Genomic DNA, 12,977 nt, shown 5'->3' with positions numbered 1-12,977 from the left:
TAATTTCACCTTCACATCTAGCAAATTTGTACATATGTGTATTCTAAAAGTTCTAAATGGAATCAGTATAGAATCGAAATTAAAGCAGCAAACAACAAATTTAAATGAAAAAAGTTAAATAAAATATTTACTTTAGACCAGGTGTGTCAAGCTCAATTCCTGGAGGGCCGGAGCCCTGCAGAGTTTTGTTCCAACCCTATTTTTTATTTTTTTTCTACATTGTTTATTTTAATTTTGTCTACACAAAAAAAAAAAATCACAATTCAACAAACTTACTACTACTAAGCATTAATTAATAATAATAATAATAATATGATGATGATATGTTTATTCTGTTAAATTACAAAAATTTTATGAAACATGAAACTATAGTAGTAATACTACTACTGGGCTGTAAAATAAAGAAATAGTATTTAATATTTTTTTACAGAACAACACTAAAATTACAATACTAATTATGCATTTTTTTTCAAACAAATGTTTTTGTTTTTTTGATAAAACATGGTTCTCATTTCATTGTGAGTGACTCTTGCAAACCCACCTCTTTTTCAATTTTGAAAAAAACTTACTGGATCTACACGAATCACACATATGACCTACTTTGGACTCAAAATAGCATTTTAAGACGTACACATGCTCATCTCTGTGCCAATAAAATATGCCACACTTCACATTGTACTTAGAAAAGTATATGTAATATCTAATTAATTTAACTTACACTGGAAAGTTTCCTTAAATCTCATGATTTTAGAGCACATGATGAATGATGGGATACACTTAGCCTCAAATTCAGCTCTTGCAGTCTCTACTAATGAGCTAACGAGTTCAATCAGGTGTGTTAGATGAGGGGGTCATACAAATAATGCAGAGTTTGGCTTCCTGGAGGACAGGTTTGGGAAGCATAGATACACCGTTCTGAACCATTTCATCAAGCAACAAACCCTTGATGTTTTCATCCAAAAATGGCAGGTCGATTACAAAAGTCTGAAGCAGACATGTTTTCACAATTTTGAACTAGGAGAAAGTATGATATTTATTGATCAAAAACTTCTCGTTTTGTCTCCAAGCACAAATTAGTCACAAAAGTGACTCCAGAAAACTAACCCGTTATATGAAACAGCAATGAATCCACTTCAGACTCGAGTCTCTTGTTATCGGAGTCATTTTGTCTTTTGTTTCTTGCGCACTTGAAACTGTTCAGTTTTGTTCTTGATGGATTTGATAAGCAGTGATAAACTGGGGTCCATGGCTTTAGTGGAGGATGACGGCTCTGCTTTGTCCTTCTCCTGCGTGGCTCTGCTCTTCAGCGCCTCCTCCTGGCTGTGCTGTCGCTCCTCTCTGCGTCTCTGTTTCTCCTCTAAGATGCTCTGCGTTGCTTTGGTTTTCTTGTAGCCCGGGTCGCACGGGTCCAGGTTGTAAAGATGGGACGTGAACATAGCCTGGAAACGCGGGTCTTGAACGTCCACCTGGAGAACCACGGCAGAAATAGCATTAGAGTCAACACATTTGATTCAGTTCTTCAGAGAATTGATTCAAAACTCTGATTCGGTGATTCACACACACACACACAAATGCTCTTTTAAAAGTCACAAATGACTAAATCCGTGAAGGTGATATTTTGGGACTCTGACCTGGAAGTCGTCCTCCTCCAGTGGCGTGTTGCTCTTCAGGAGTTTCTTTCTCTTCTTCTTGCTCAGGTTCTGCTGCTCTACGATCTTGTCGTAGTTGAAATGTTTGTGCTTGTCGTCTTCATCATCGTCCATCAGCAGCTCCATCTCAGCCTAGACGCCACGACACAGCCGTTACCCATGATACATTACTCACAAACACACGTTCATGAACAACAGAGAAACATACCCTCTGTCGTTCCAGCTCTTCCTGTTCTTCTGGTGTCCTCTCCTCATCCTTCTTGCTGTTCTTCTTGTTCTTTTTATTTTTCAGGGATGCTGCAGAGAACATACAGAGAGAGCACTAACCATGTAATACTTCCAAAAGGAATGTGAGAATCTTTCTCATGATGAATATAATAAAGCATGAGGGGAATCAAGTGCAAACTCGTCACTAACCTGTCGAGCCGAGCTCCTCTTTGAAGAAGGGGTCATTAAAGTCAACATCAGCAGGAAGTTCATCATCACTGATCGCAGGCTCCGCCTCCATCGCTTCCTGCACAAGACAAAAGAGCATACGTGAGGTCAGAGGAACAGAAATGAAGGACAAACATGATTATTTCCTCAGCGACACATTTACCTTCTTTCCTTTCCTTTTCTCTTTCTTTTTCTCCTTTCTCTTCTGCAGGTACTGCTCCCACGGAGTCAACTGATCTTTGCCCTCCATTTTCTTCTTCACAAGCTTCTCAGTTGTTTCCTTCAGTCCTAAAAAACAATGAAATGAATATTTAGATTTAGACATTTAGAAAAAGTAGACATATACATATGTTAATATTGCATAACATGTATCTATTATTTTATTTATTTCATATTATATAGTTTATATCAGGGGTGTCAAACTCATTTAAGGTTGAGGGCCGGATCGGTGAAAATGTCCCCTTGTGCGGGCCGAATTACCTTTTGTTAAACCCTAGTTTGCTCACAATTACATTAATATTAACCATACAAACTACAATATAATAAAAAAAAAATCTAGGACAACTTTTTTTTTAAAGATGATGCCTGGTTATTTTAGGGGTGTGCAATATTGACACAAAATTTTTTATTTTTTTTGATAGTGAAAATTACCATATTTTGCAGAGTGTGTTTTTGAGATACCACCTTGGTTGGTTTAAGCCTGTCATGGATAAATAAATATGTATGTATATGTATATATTTTTTATGCAATATGTATATTGAATATATTTATATTTATTTTAATTATATGTTTAATATATTTACAGAATAAAAATACATATATTTTTATTATACATATTTTTTACATATAAAATAAAAAATTAAACAATTAAAAATAATTTTGAAAAAGATTACTATTAATATTTATACTAAAATGTTTAGAATTAATAATCTATTAAATATAAATATATTAAAAACTCTGATACCTGGTACCCATGTGACTTCCATATCCATGCTGTCATCCTTCTCCTTGTCTTTGTCCTGAAAGCTCTTCAGTAGTTCTCTGTATTTAGCGATCTGCTCTGCGCTCCTCTTCCCTTTACTGCCCTTGATCTCCTCAGGAAGAGGCTCAGCGGGCTTCTCAGCTGAGAGAACATTCAAGGCAACATTTCTGATTGATGCAAAAGTACCAGTAACAGTTCAGAATAATGTTGATAGATGAGATTGTCATCACTAACCGTCTATCTGTTCTTCTGCCTCTTCCTCATCCTCTTCTTCCTCACTGGAGGAGGCCAGGTAAGCCTTGAAGTCATTGTCCAACAGGTCATCTTTATTGAACTTCCTGCAGAGAGCCGTGACCCGGTCGTGATCCGTTTCATCCCACGTCAGCTCCACCTAATGACAAGATACACAGACTCACATTATTGTACACTGAGTCAGCAGCTCAGATCTGACGTAGGATTCAGCGTGACGGACCTTGGCTGTGGTGGTGGCTGTCGATGTGAAGAGTTTGGGCTTGTAGGAACTGTAATCCACATCAGTGGCTCGGTCTTTCGGCTCGTCGTCAAACGTCACGTCATCAGGGATGAACCTGCAAAACGACCAGAGCCAATGACAAATAAAGAGAAATGAGAGATCTTTTAATAGTACACACGTGCAAAGTTCTTAGAAATGTTAGAAATCAGTTTCATGTTCTTGATGGTTTCAGTTAAATAGTTTTGAGGGAATCTCTCCGTGAATGTGAGGTTCTCACCTCAGGTCGATCATCGAGCAGCTGCTCTCGTACTCATAGCCGTCACACTCCTCGTAAATCTTTGTTGCCGTTTCTACAGAGTCACACTCCACCACGGCGTAGTAATACCTCAGACGCTTGAACTGATAGTCACGCACTTTCTCTCGGTAGATCCTAAAAAAAAAACACGGGAGACCTTCATCATGAATCATTTGGCTGAAATAACTGCTTAAGATGATGGTTCCACTTTCATCCTTGAAATCCATGCAGAGTGAATATAAAAACTGAGGACATTACATATTGTCAAAAGGCTGAAAAATATTGAGATAACAGTGATATACACTTCTGCTCACCAAGGCTGCATTTATTTGATCAAAAACACAGTAAAAACAGCAATATTGTGAAATATTACATTTTAAAATAACTATTTTCTATTGTAATCTATTTTAAAATGTAATTTATTTCTGTGATCAAAGCTGAATTTTCAGCATCATTACTCCAGTCTTCAGTGTCACATGATCCTTCAGAAATCATTCTAATATGCTGATTTGCTGCTCAAGAAACATTTCTGAGTATTATCAATGTTGAAAACGGTTGTGCTGCTTCATATTTTTGTGAAAACTGGATTTTTTTTAAGGATTCTTTGGTGAACAGAAAGTTCCAAAGAAGAGCAATTATTTGAAATGGACATTTTATAGCATTATTCACTTCACTGTCACTTTTGAGCAATGCACTGCATCCTTGCTGAATAAAAGTATTCATTTCTTTCAAAAAAAATAAAAAATTTCTGCACACTAGTATAGCTAAAATCATTATATCCCTTTTTTAGCTATCAATGTATCATGCAACACAGCATACACTACTCTAATAATAATAAAAATACACAGCATTGAGTAAAACGGTCCAATTTTATTTAGAATTTAATGAATAATAAGCATGTTTTAAATAAATATTGGCCATCTAGAATGGATTTTCTTCACTAAGTTTGTTTGCAATGCATTCTGGGATGGTCCTCGACTCCTCACTGCAAATCCTGGTCGGCCAACCCCATTAAGCTCCAGATTATGACTGCGTCCAGTACCTTTGCTCTTCTGTGTCGGCGTCAGGGTTCTCCGGGAGGCCGGTGAGCTCCTGTGGACCCTGAGTCTGTTCTGCACTCATCCTCTCCTTCCCGAACTCAGACTGATAGATCTGACGAATGCATGTCAACAATTCAGACTCGCGGCTGCAGGATTGACATCTCACAGAATGCAACTGATTGTGGAGGAAAGTGCAGGAAGTGATAGTGAAGGTGACAGTTACCGTCACAGACAGCACCACGCCTCCTTTGGGCTTAAACGAATTGAAGAGAGCCAGAAGATCTTTAGCTTTCAGTCTGTCCCAGTTCAAGTTACAAACCGCCAACCGCCGGGAAGACTAAACACAGGAAATAACATACCAGCATGATAAATAAATACTTTTTTTTTTTTGCACAAGTAAATATTTTAACTGCATTATGCTAAAAATGTGTTTAAATGTCATTAAAATAATATCAGAATGCAAAAAAAACATAATGGCTGTAAACATTATAATAGAAATGACTATATTAAATATATTTTATATAACAAATTATATAAATTTTGTTTTTGAATTTAATAAGTACACTACTGTTCAAAGGTTTGGGGTCAGTAAGAGATTTTTTTAAAAGAAATAAATACTTTTATTCAGCAAGGATGCAGTCAACTGATCAAAAGTGAACGTAAATAAATTTACAAGCTTACAAAAGTTTTCTATTTCAAATAAGTGCTGTTTTTTTTTTATTTCTATTCATCAAAAATCCTTATTGTTTCCACAAAAAAATATTGAAAAGCAAAAACTGTTATTAACTTTGATAATAATGAAAAAATGTTTTGGAGTAATGATGCTGAAAATTCAGCTTTGCCTCACAGGAATAAATTACATTTTAAAATATATTCAAAAAAATGTGTAATAATATTGCAGCTTTGGTGAGCAGAAGAGACTGCTTTCCACATTTAAAAAAAATCTTACTTTGAATGGCAGGTTATGAATAATAAAGCATTCGGATGAATCTCACGTTGTCACTGCGTGGAGCATCTTTCCACATCTCTCCCCAGTCATGCTCAATCTCCTCTTCCTCGTGACGAAGATAGTCCTCCAACTCATCATCATCATCATCTTCATCAGAGCTGGTCTCAATGTTACCCTTCCCTCGGGCCAGATCGGGTCCACTGTCACCGTCTTCACCTGACTCACTCTCGTCATCTTCATCAGCCTCTTCATCCTCATCTTCAGAGGGACCCTCTTCCTCATCCTCTTCAACACCAGATTCCTCATCCTCATCTGTTAAAACCAATTCAAACAGTATCAAGCCATAAATAACAAACGAATCACCGTCTGTCTTCAGAAGATCCATATCAAAATTAAACAATCAGATTTACATAACTCAGATTAATAATGAACATTAAAGCAATATGAAAGCTAACGCAGTACCTTCTTCAAAAACTCTCACTCCCTTTACCAGCGGCTCTTTAGTTTGCTTAGCTTCTTTTGGCTTCGGGATCTTCTCGGCTTCTTCCTCCTCTTCAGATTCATCGCTCTCTTCTTCATCCTCAACTTGAGGTTCCTCATCAGCCTTTTTCACTTTCTTTTCCGTCTTCTCGTTCTCCTCTTCTTCGTCTGACTGTTCGGAGTCAGAGAGCTTGTAGAAGCGCTTGAGGTCCTCGGTGGACGTCTGGTTGACGGGTCGGCCGCGTTTATCGACTGTATACGTCAGTTTAAAGCGTTTGTCATGAAACATGGGCTTGAAACGCTTGTCGATTTTTACTTTGCGTTCTCTGCTGGGCATCTCCCAGAAGCGAGGGTCCTTCTGGACCTTCGAGAAGCGGTCGTCACCGCTTACACTGTTTTTGGAGGTCATGGTGATTATTTGGAAGAGCTAGATGAAAGCATCAACCTGTGAAAAACACAGAAGAGGTTCATTTCAAGTACATGTGAAACCAATTACCTAGAATTATATCAAACAGTTGTAAATGCATATTCAATAAAAGAAATGCCATGAAACGTTTCTTACGCAGATAACCCAAAATATCCATCTGTATAGAAAACACTCAAGTCCAAGTCAAACAAACAAACAAAAATCTGATAAATTATGAAAAAATTGAGTAAAGTGGGGCTTGTTGCCACACTTAATACTGCAGTATTACCTATGGCAGATAACGGTGCATGCTGTCAAATTATAATTTATAATGTATACTTGTCATTTGGCTGTATGCAAGTTCTTTTTGTATGTATTTGTTTACAGCGTCTGTCTGTAATTCACACAGCACACATTCTGAACCATTGTACATACTGTAATGACACACAGAACTAAAACACTGAGCATGTCGTTAATTTACAACACAGCACTACAATTTACGAAAAATCCAAGAATTCAGTACAAAACACTTACATAAAGACCGATACTGACCGACTGGGTTTTCGTGCGACGTTACAGCACAGCTCCACACGTGTTTTCCCGTGATGCTTCACTACTTCCGTTACCACTTGGAAGCCACGCCCTCTTTTGCATACGGCGAGGCGAAGAGCTCAAAACACACCAGAAGCGGTAGTATTTCCATCAGTACAGTTCTTTTCCATTCTGATATTTCTGACAATAAGGAGTTAAATGATGTCTTAAACTTTATGTGTATGATGGGTAAATATCATATCCACAAAGCTAGATACCTTAAATTTAAACCCAGCTGCAAAATATTTGCTTCTGTTCTGATCTACATTTAAAAAAGCTGTGAAGACATCTCGTATTATAGAAAGGTTTTTAAGTAGCTTAAATTATATGCTATTTTTGTATTTATTTTTTTTCTTCTCTCCTCTGTATTCCCCCATATGTTCTATGTTCTTTGTTCTGTCTTATTTGTTTCTTTTGTATTGAACTGTATTTCTGCAATAAAAAAGGTATAAAAAAGCACACTAGACGCGAGCGTCTTTCATTTTACTTTTGACATTGTGTAGATTTTATAGCTAACTTAAAAAAAAACATTTAAAAATTGTTACTTAATATAAAATAAACAAAAGCTGAAATAAAATAAATATAAATAATGTATTTTATTTAAGCAGCCAGTGCAATATTTCTCGTTTTCATTCAATTTTAATTGATGTAGGCTTACTATAACTGAAACTAAAACTAAATAAAAATTTATTTAAAAAAACTTAGATTTTTTTTTAAATAATAATAATAAAAATGACAAAACACAATTAAATTACTAAAACTTAAAGACAAATGAAAATGGAAATATAAAAATACAAACTAATTCAAAATACGAATAAAAACTATAAAAGATACCAAACACTGAACTGGGGCTATTATTTAGTTTAATTCGTGAGTTTGTAGCTGGAAATATAAATACTTCATATTAACTTATAATAAAAATAATATAATACATAAACAATAAATATAAATAAATTCACAAATAAGAAACTTAAAATTTACATTTTTAACTTAAAATTTGACCCTCTAACTTTAGCACTTTCTATTCTATTTTAATTCTACTTTATCTATATCTTATTTTTTTATATATTTTTTTAAAAAACAACAACAAAAAACAAACAAATATATATATATATATATATATATATATACCTTGCTACGTGTACTGCACTGTACTGTACTACACTTCAGTCACTTCCATTATTCATCATCAGTTTTAAATCAGAACATGTGACTGCAACTCGTTATACTATAACATTTTTATTGTTTATAATTTATTTGATTTATTATTCTTGTTTTTACTATTATTCACCTTTAAAGAAGAAAAATGAAATTCGAACTAAAGTCATACTTTTTATGTTTGTCAGTTGTATTTATTGACTCCCCCCCTTACTACTCAATGAATGTTGTTTTGCAGAATAGAATAGAATTGCCGTTTTTGTCTTGACTCCGGTCCATGTTCCAGTGTCCGGGAAAGCTCCAGTCCACGTTTTACCGCAGATGTCTGTGCTGTGTGACGCAGAGCTGAGCTCCGTTTAGAGGCACACAGATGAGTGTGTTTGAAAGTGTTGTGCGAGCGGTAGAAATACAATGTTAAACTGAGAACCGATGAAGAAGCATGAATATCACTGTGAAAAGCCTCCGGTCTCTGCGCTGTCTCTCGTCCAGGCAGGGAGGCGCGATGAACGTGTTTGACAGGAGCATGAAGCGCAAGCAGAAGCAATGGGCTTCGTCTTTACTAGACAGCGACAAATACGATTACCTCCGAGACGAGGTGAGGCGCTTCACTGTATGATGCCTTTGTTTTGAGGAGAACTGAAGCTGAGTCTCTGAACTTGTGCTTTCCTTGTGTTTGCAGGCGGGGAGCAGAGTGGCAGACAGAGTTTATGATGTCTCAAGGTCACTGTCCACATCTTACATGCTTATTAAACATCCTGTCATTAGCTCTTAAAGAAATAGTTCAGCCAAAAACATTTTTTTTTACTCACTGTCTTGTAGTTTCAACCCTGACTTTATTTTGTTTTGTGGGATAGAAAAGTAGATATCAAGCAGAATGTCCAATCTGCTGTTTACCGTGCAATAGAAGTGAATGGGGACCGGAGCTGTTAAGCTCCAAAAAAGCATCATGAAAGTGATCCATATGACGTGCGTGCTATACTTAAAGTCTTCTGAAGTCATATGATAGCTTTGTGTGATGAACAGACAAATTTAAATCATTTTTTGTTATTTTGTAAGCTCGACAACTCCAGTCCCCATCCACTTTCACTGTAACAGCAACTCTGTCATTCTGAATAATGTGTCCCGTTAGTTTTCACAAGACAAGTCATGTGGGTTTTGATTAACGTGAGGGTGAGTAAATAATAACAAAATAGTAATTTTTGATCCCCTGAATGTCATTGCAGGACTTTTCCTCTGGCTCTGGATGTAGGATGTGGGAAGAGTCACATCGCAGAGCATTTGAGTAAGGTAGAACCGTTTGTAATATTACAGTGAATAGCACTGGTAAAAGAAAAACTTATGTTTATGTTGTTGCGATGCGTAATGAGATCTTTTGATGAATGTTCACATTACTCTATTTCATATAATGAAAGTGAAAGGAGACTAGGACTGTCAAGCTTCTTGTGTTCTATATATATTTTTTGTTTTTGTTTTTAAAAATGTTCATATTCAAACAGGAGAAGCTTGACAGCATGTACTTTGATTGTATGAAAAAGAGCAGTGGGAACATTCTTTACAACATCTCTTTTTGTGCTCTGCAGAAGAAAGTAAGTTTTGTGTTTTCATTCTGTCCTGACACTGATTCTTTCTATTCTCAGGACATTGTTGAACGTCTCTTATTAACAGACATTTCAGACTCTTCCCTGGTAAGAGACTTATCATGTCTTTATTTTATTAATGCACAGTTGCAACATAAACCTTAAAATTTTATAAATGGCTTTAGTTATGCCCGTTCAAACTTTTGGGGTCAGTAAGACTTTTTTTTTTAAGAATTTAATACTTTTATTGAGCAAGGATGCATTAAAGTGATCAAAAGTGACAGTAAAGACATTTATAATGTTACAAATAAAATTATATTTCAAATAAATGCTGTTCTTTTGAACTTGCAATATGGTTTCCACAAAAATATGAACTGTTTTCAACATTAATAATAATAAAAGCAAATAATAAAGCAAACCAGCATATTAGAATGATTTCTGAAGGATCATGTGACACTGAAGACTGGAGTAATGATGCTGAAAATTCAGCTTTGATCACAGGAATAAATTACATTTTAAAATATATTACAATAGAAAACAGTTATTTTAAATTCTAATAAAATTTCACAGTATTTTGCTGTATTTTTGATCAAACAAATGCAGCCTTAGTGAGCATGAGAGACTTCTTTCAAAAACATTAAAATTCAGATTATCAACTCGCATTTTCTTGAAACTTCTTTCTCTTCCTTGTTCTTTAGAGAAATCGGAGGAAATGTGAGATTCCTAGTCACTGCGTTTTGGCAGATGAGGAGTTCCTGCCATTTAAAGAAAACACATTTGACTTAGTGCTCAGCAGCATGAGGTACCGTACTTCCCCAGTGCATGATAGGAAATTTAAAGAATGAACTGTCATTTATAAAGCCTTATTTGTCTCCTCAGTTTGCACTGGATCAATGACCTTCCTGGAGCTTTGAGACAGGTATGAGGATCTAACCAAGTGTGCAGTCTTGTTGTACATAATAAATAATCCAAAAATACCCCGTTTTTGTCGTTCAGATCTACCAGGTGTTGAAGCCGGATGGCGTGTTCATTGGAGCAATGGTTGGCGGTGAGACGCTCTACGAGCTGCGATGTTCTCTGCAGTTAGCCGAGCTGGAGAGGGAGGGCGGCTTTGCGCCCCATATCTCACCCTACACAGCCGTCACTGACCTGGGCAACCTGCTGGGACAGGCCGGCTTCAACATGCTCACTGTGGTATAAATATTCACATTTATTTTAAAGTTTGGTTACACTTGATTCAGCTACATAATCTCCAAATCTGCTTGAGTTGAATTATGTGTGATTACACTGAGGCCCGTTATTGTGTTGTAATTCAGGACATTGATGAAGTTCAGGTCAATTATCCTGGTATGCTGGAAGTCATGAGCGATTTACAAGGTAAACTCTGCGTCTTTTAGATTTGGTGTCTTGTTTTGTTATGAAATGGAATGAGAATGTATTTATAGTTTATTCATGTACTTCAGGTATGGGTGAAAGCAACTGTGCGTGGAACAGGAAGTCACTCCTACACAGAGACACTATACTGGCGGCAGCTGCCATTTATAAAGGTGAGACCGCAAACCTGGGACGGCATCGAACGCTTGGAGGACCTCTGATATTATTGAAATGTTATTTGTTTAAAATTAACAGTGTAATGACCATTTAAATTCCCATAGTATTTATTTTATTATGTATTTATAATTTCTACAATGATAATTTTAGGTAGAACAGTGGTTCTTAACCAGGGAGCCGCAATATGTTGTAAAAGTATTTAGAATAAGACCAAACAAGGTTTAAAATAAGCTTAAACATCTAATAATCAAGATGTAAGATCATATTTCTTAATTTGTTCCTTTAACAACTGACATTTTAATTTAAGAATCAGGGTTTTCATGATCTTGGACAACCTAGATATACTGTATGAGCAAATATCATGAAAGTCATTTACATTTTTGTATACATATTAAATTTTTTTTTACGTTTAAGTCATTTTTTATATTAAATATAATTTTGTCAATCTCCAAAACATCTTATCATTTTGAAATGGCTATTTCTGAGTAAAAAAAACTAGAAAATTCTTGTAAATTCATTGGTAATAAAAAGCATGAACCATGAAGAACACTCAGCTATTGGAATTATGGAATTTAATTATTTTCATTGATTTATTATATTTCCATTGCTAGTTTCAATAAATAAAACATTTGAAAATGAGCAGCTTTGTCATTTAGAACCACTGATGTAGAAATGTGTTTTATTTATCTGAATGTGATTGAAGATACTAGAAATTGTGTAATTCTATTGTCATTTCTTATAGAGATGTATGGCAATGAAGACAGCTCGGTTCCAGCTACATTTCAGATCCTTTACATGATTGGCTGGAAGCCTCATGAGTCTCAGGTCTGTTGCATTTCCATTGGTCAAGCATGGAACAAACCACAGCCAATCACATTTCTCCAAAAGTGGAATGTAGTGAGATTCTGACTTTGCCATCTTGTGATGCATTTACAGGCGAAACCAGCAAAAAGGGGTTCGGCCAATGTCTCATTTGCCGATCTGTCAAAAATAAGCTTAACTTTTTAGGATTTTTAACTTTAATACAGAATAAAAAATAAAAAAAACTATTACTATGGGAATCACACTTGAGAATAAATTCCAAAAAAAAAAAACTTAAGTAAAAAATCTAAATGTATAGTATGAGAATGTCATTGGAATAATATGCTTAATTGTCATGAAAATAATGTCACATTGAGGGGTCTGAATACTTTCCGTACCCATTGTGTGTGTGTGTGTATATATATATATATATATTAAAAAAAATTACAAATATTTCAAAAATTACATCAATCTGATCTGAAATTACTTAAATTTACTACATTTATGCATTTATCCAATGCAACTTACGATGCACTCTCATGCATTTAATTAGTATGCACATTCTCTGTGAATCAAATCCCATAACCTTG

General features: G+C 35.5%; 2 protein-coding genes across 3 annotated transcripts; one reads left to right on the top strand and one right to left on the bottom strand.

The window, feature by feature from the left end:
- Positions 1–492: 492 nt before the first annotated feature.
- Positions 493–7,356, bottom strand: LOC107684260 (ESF1 homolog). Of its 2 annotated transcripts, none has more exons than XM_016480486.1 (14): positions 7,262–7,356; positions 6,286–6,748; positions 5,870–6,135; positions 5,098–5,211; positions 4,877–4,986; positions 3,817–3,969; positions 3,540–3,654; positions 3,302–3,458; positions 3,050–3,208; positions 2,248–2,372; positions 2,067–2,163; positions 1,858–1,946; positions 1,632–1,781; positions 493–1,466 (listed from the first exon to the last, which is right to left on the bottom strand). In XM_016480486.1, exons 2-14 carry the CDS (start codon positions 6,710–6,712, stop codon positions 1,161–1,163), a joined length of 2,268 nt encoding a protein of 755 aa, XP_016335972.1. In that variant the 5' UTR covers positions 6,713–6,748; positions 7,262–7,356; the 3' UTR covers positions 493–1,160. The 2 variants fall into 2 exon arrangements, with proteins under 2 accessions (XP_016335972.1, XP_016335971.1); XM_016480485.1 differs by having other exon boundaries at positions 7,244–7,337.
- Positions 7,357–8,692: 1,336 nt separating this feature from the next.
- Positions 8,693–12,594, top strand: LOC107684300 (NADH dehydrogenase [ubiquinone] 1 alpha subcomplex assembly factor 5). Its single transcript, XM_016480537.1, has 11 exons — positions 8,693–9,053; positions 9,138–9,178; positions 9,682–9,745; positions 10,096–10,143; positions 10,734–10,837; positions 10,915–10,954; positions 11,032–11,229; positions 11,352–11,412; positions 11,499–11,582; positions 12,329–12,411; positions 12,523–12,594. The coding sequence occupies exons 1-11, from the start codon at positions 8,898–8,900 to the stop codon at positions 12,592–12,594; spliced, it is 951 nt and encodes a 316-aa protein (XP_016336023.1). The 5' UTR covers positions 8,693–8,897.
- Positions 12,595–12,977: the final 383 nt, after the last annotated feature.

The sequence above is a fragment of the Sinocyclocheilus anshuiensis genome, unplaced genomic scaffold (genome assembly GCF_001515605.1).
Source record: "Sinocyclocheilus anshuiensis isolate Anshui unplaced genomic scaffold, SAMN03320099.WGS_v1.1 scaffold1371, whole genome shotgun sequence".
Classification (NCBI taxonomy): domain Eukaryota; kingdom Metazoa; phylum Chordata; class Actinopteri; order Cypriniformes; family Cyprinidae; genus Sinocyclocheilus; species Sinocyclocheilus anshuiensis.
Note: the sequence above shows the minus strand (reverse complement) of the source record. Positions and strands in the feature narration are given on the sequence as shown.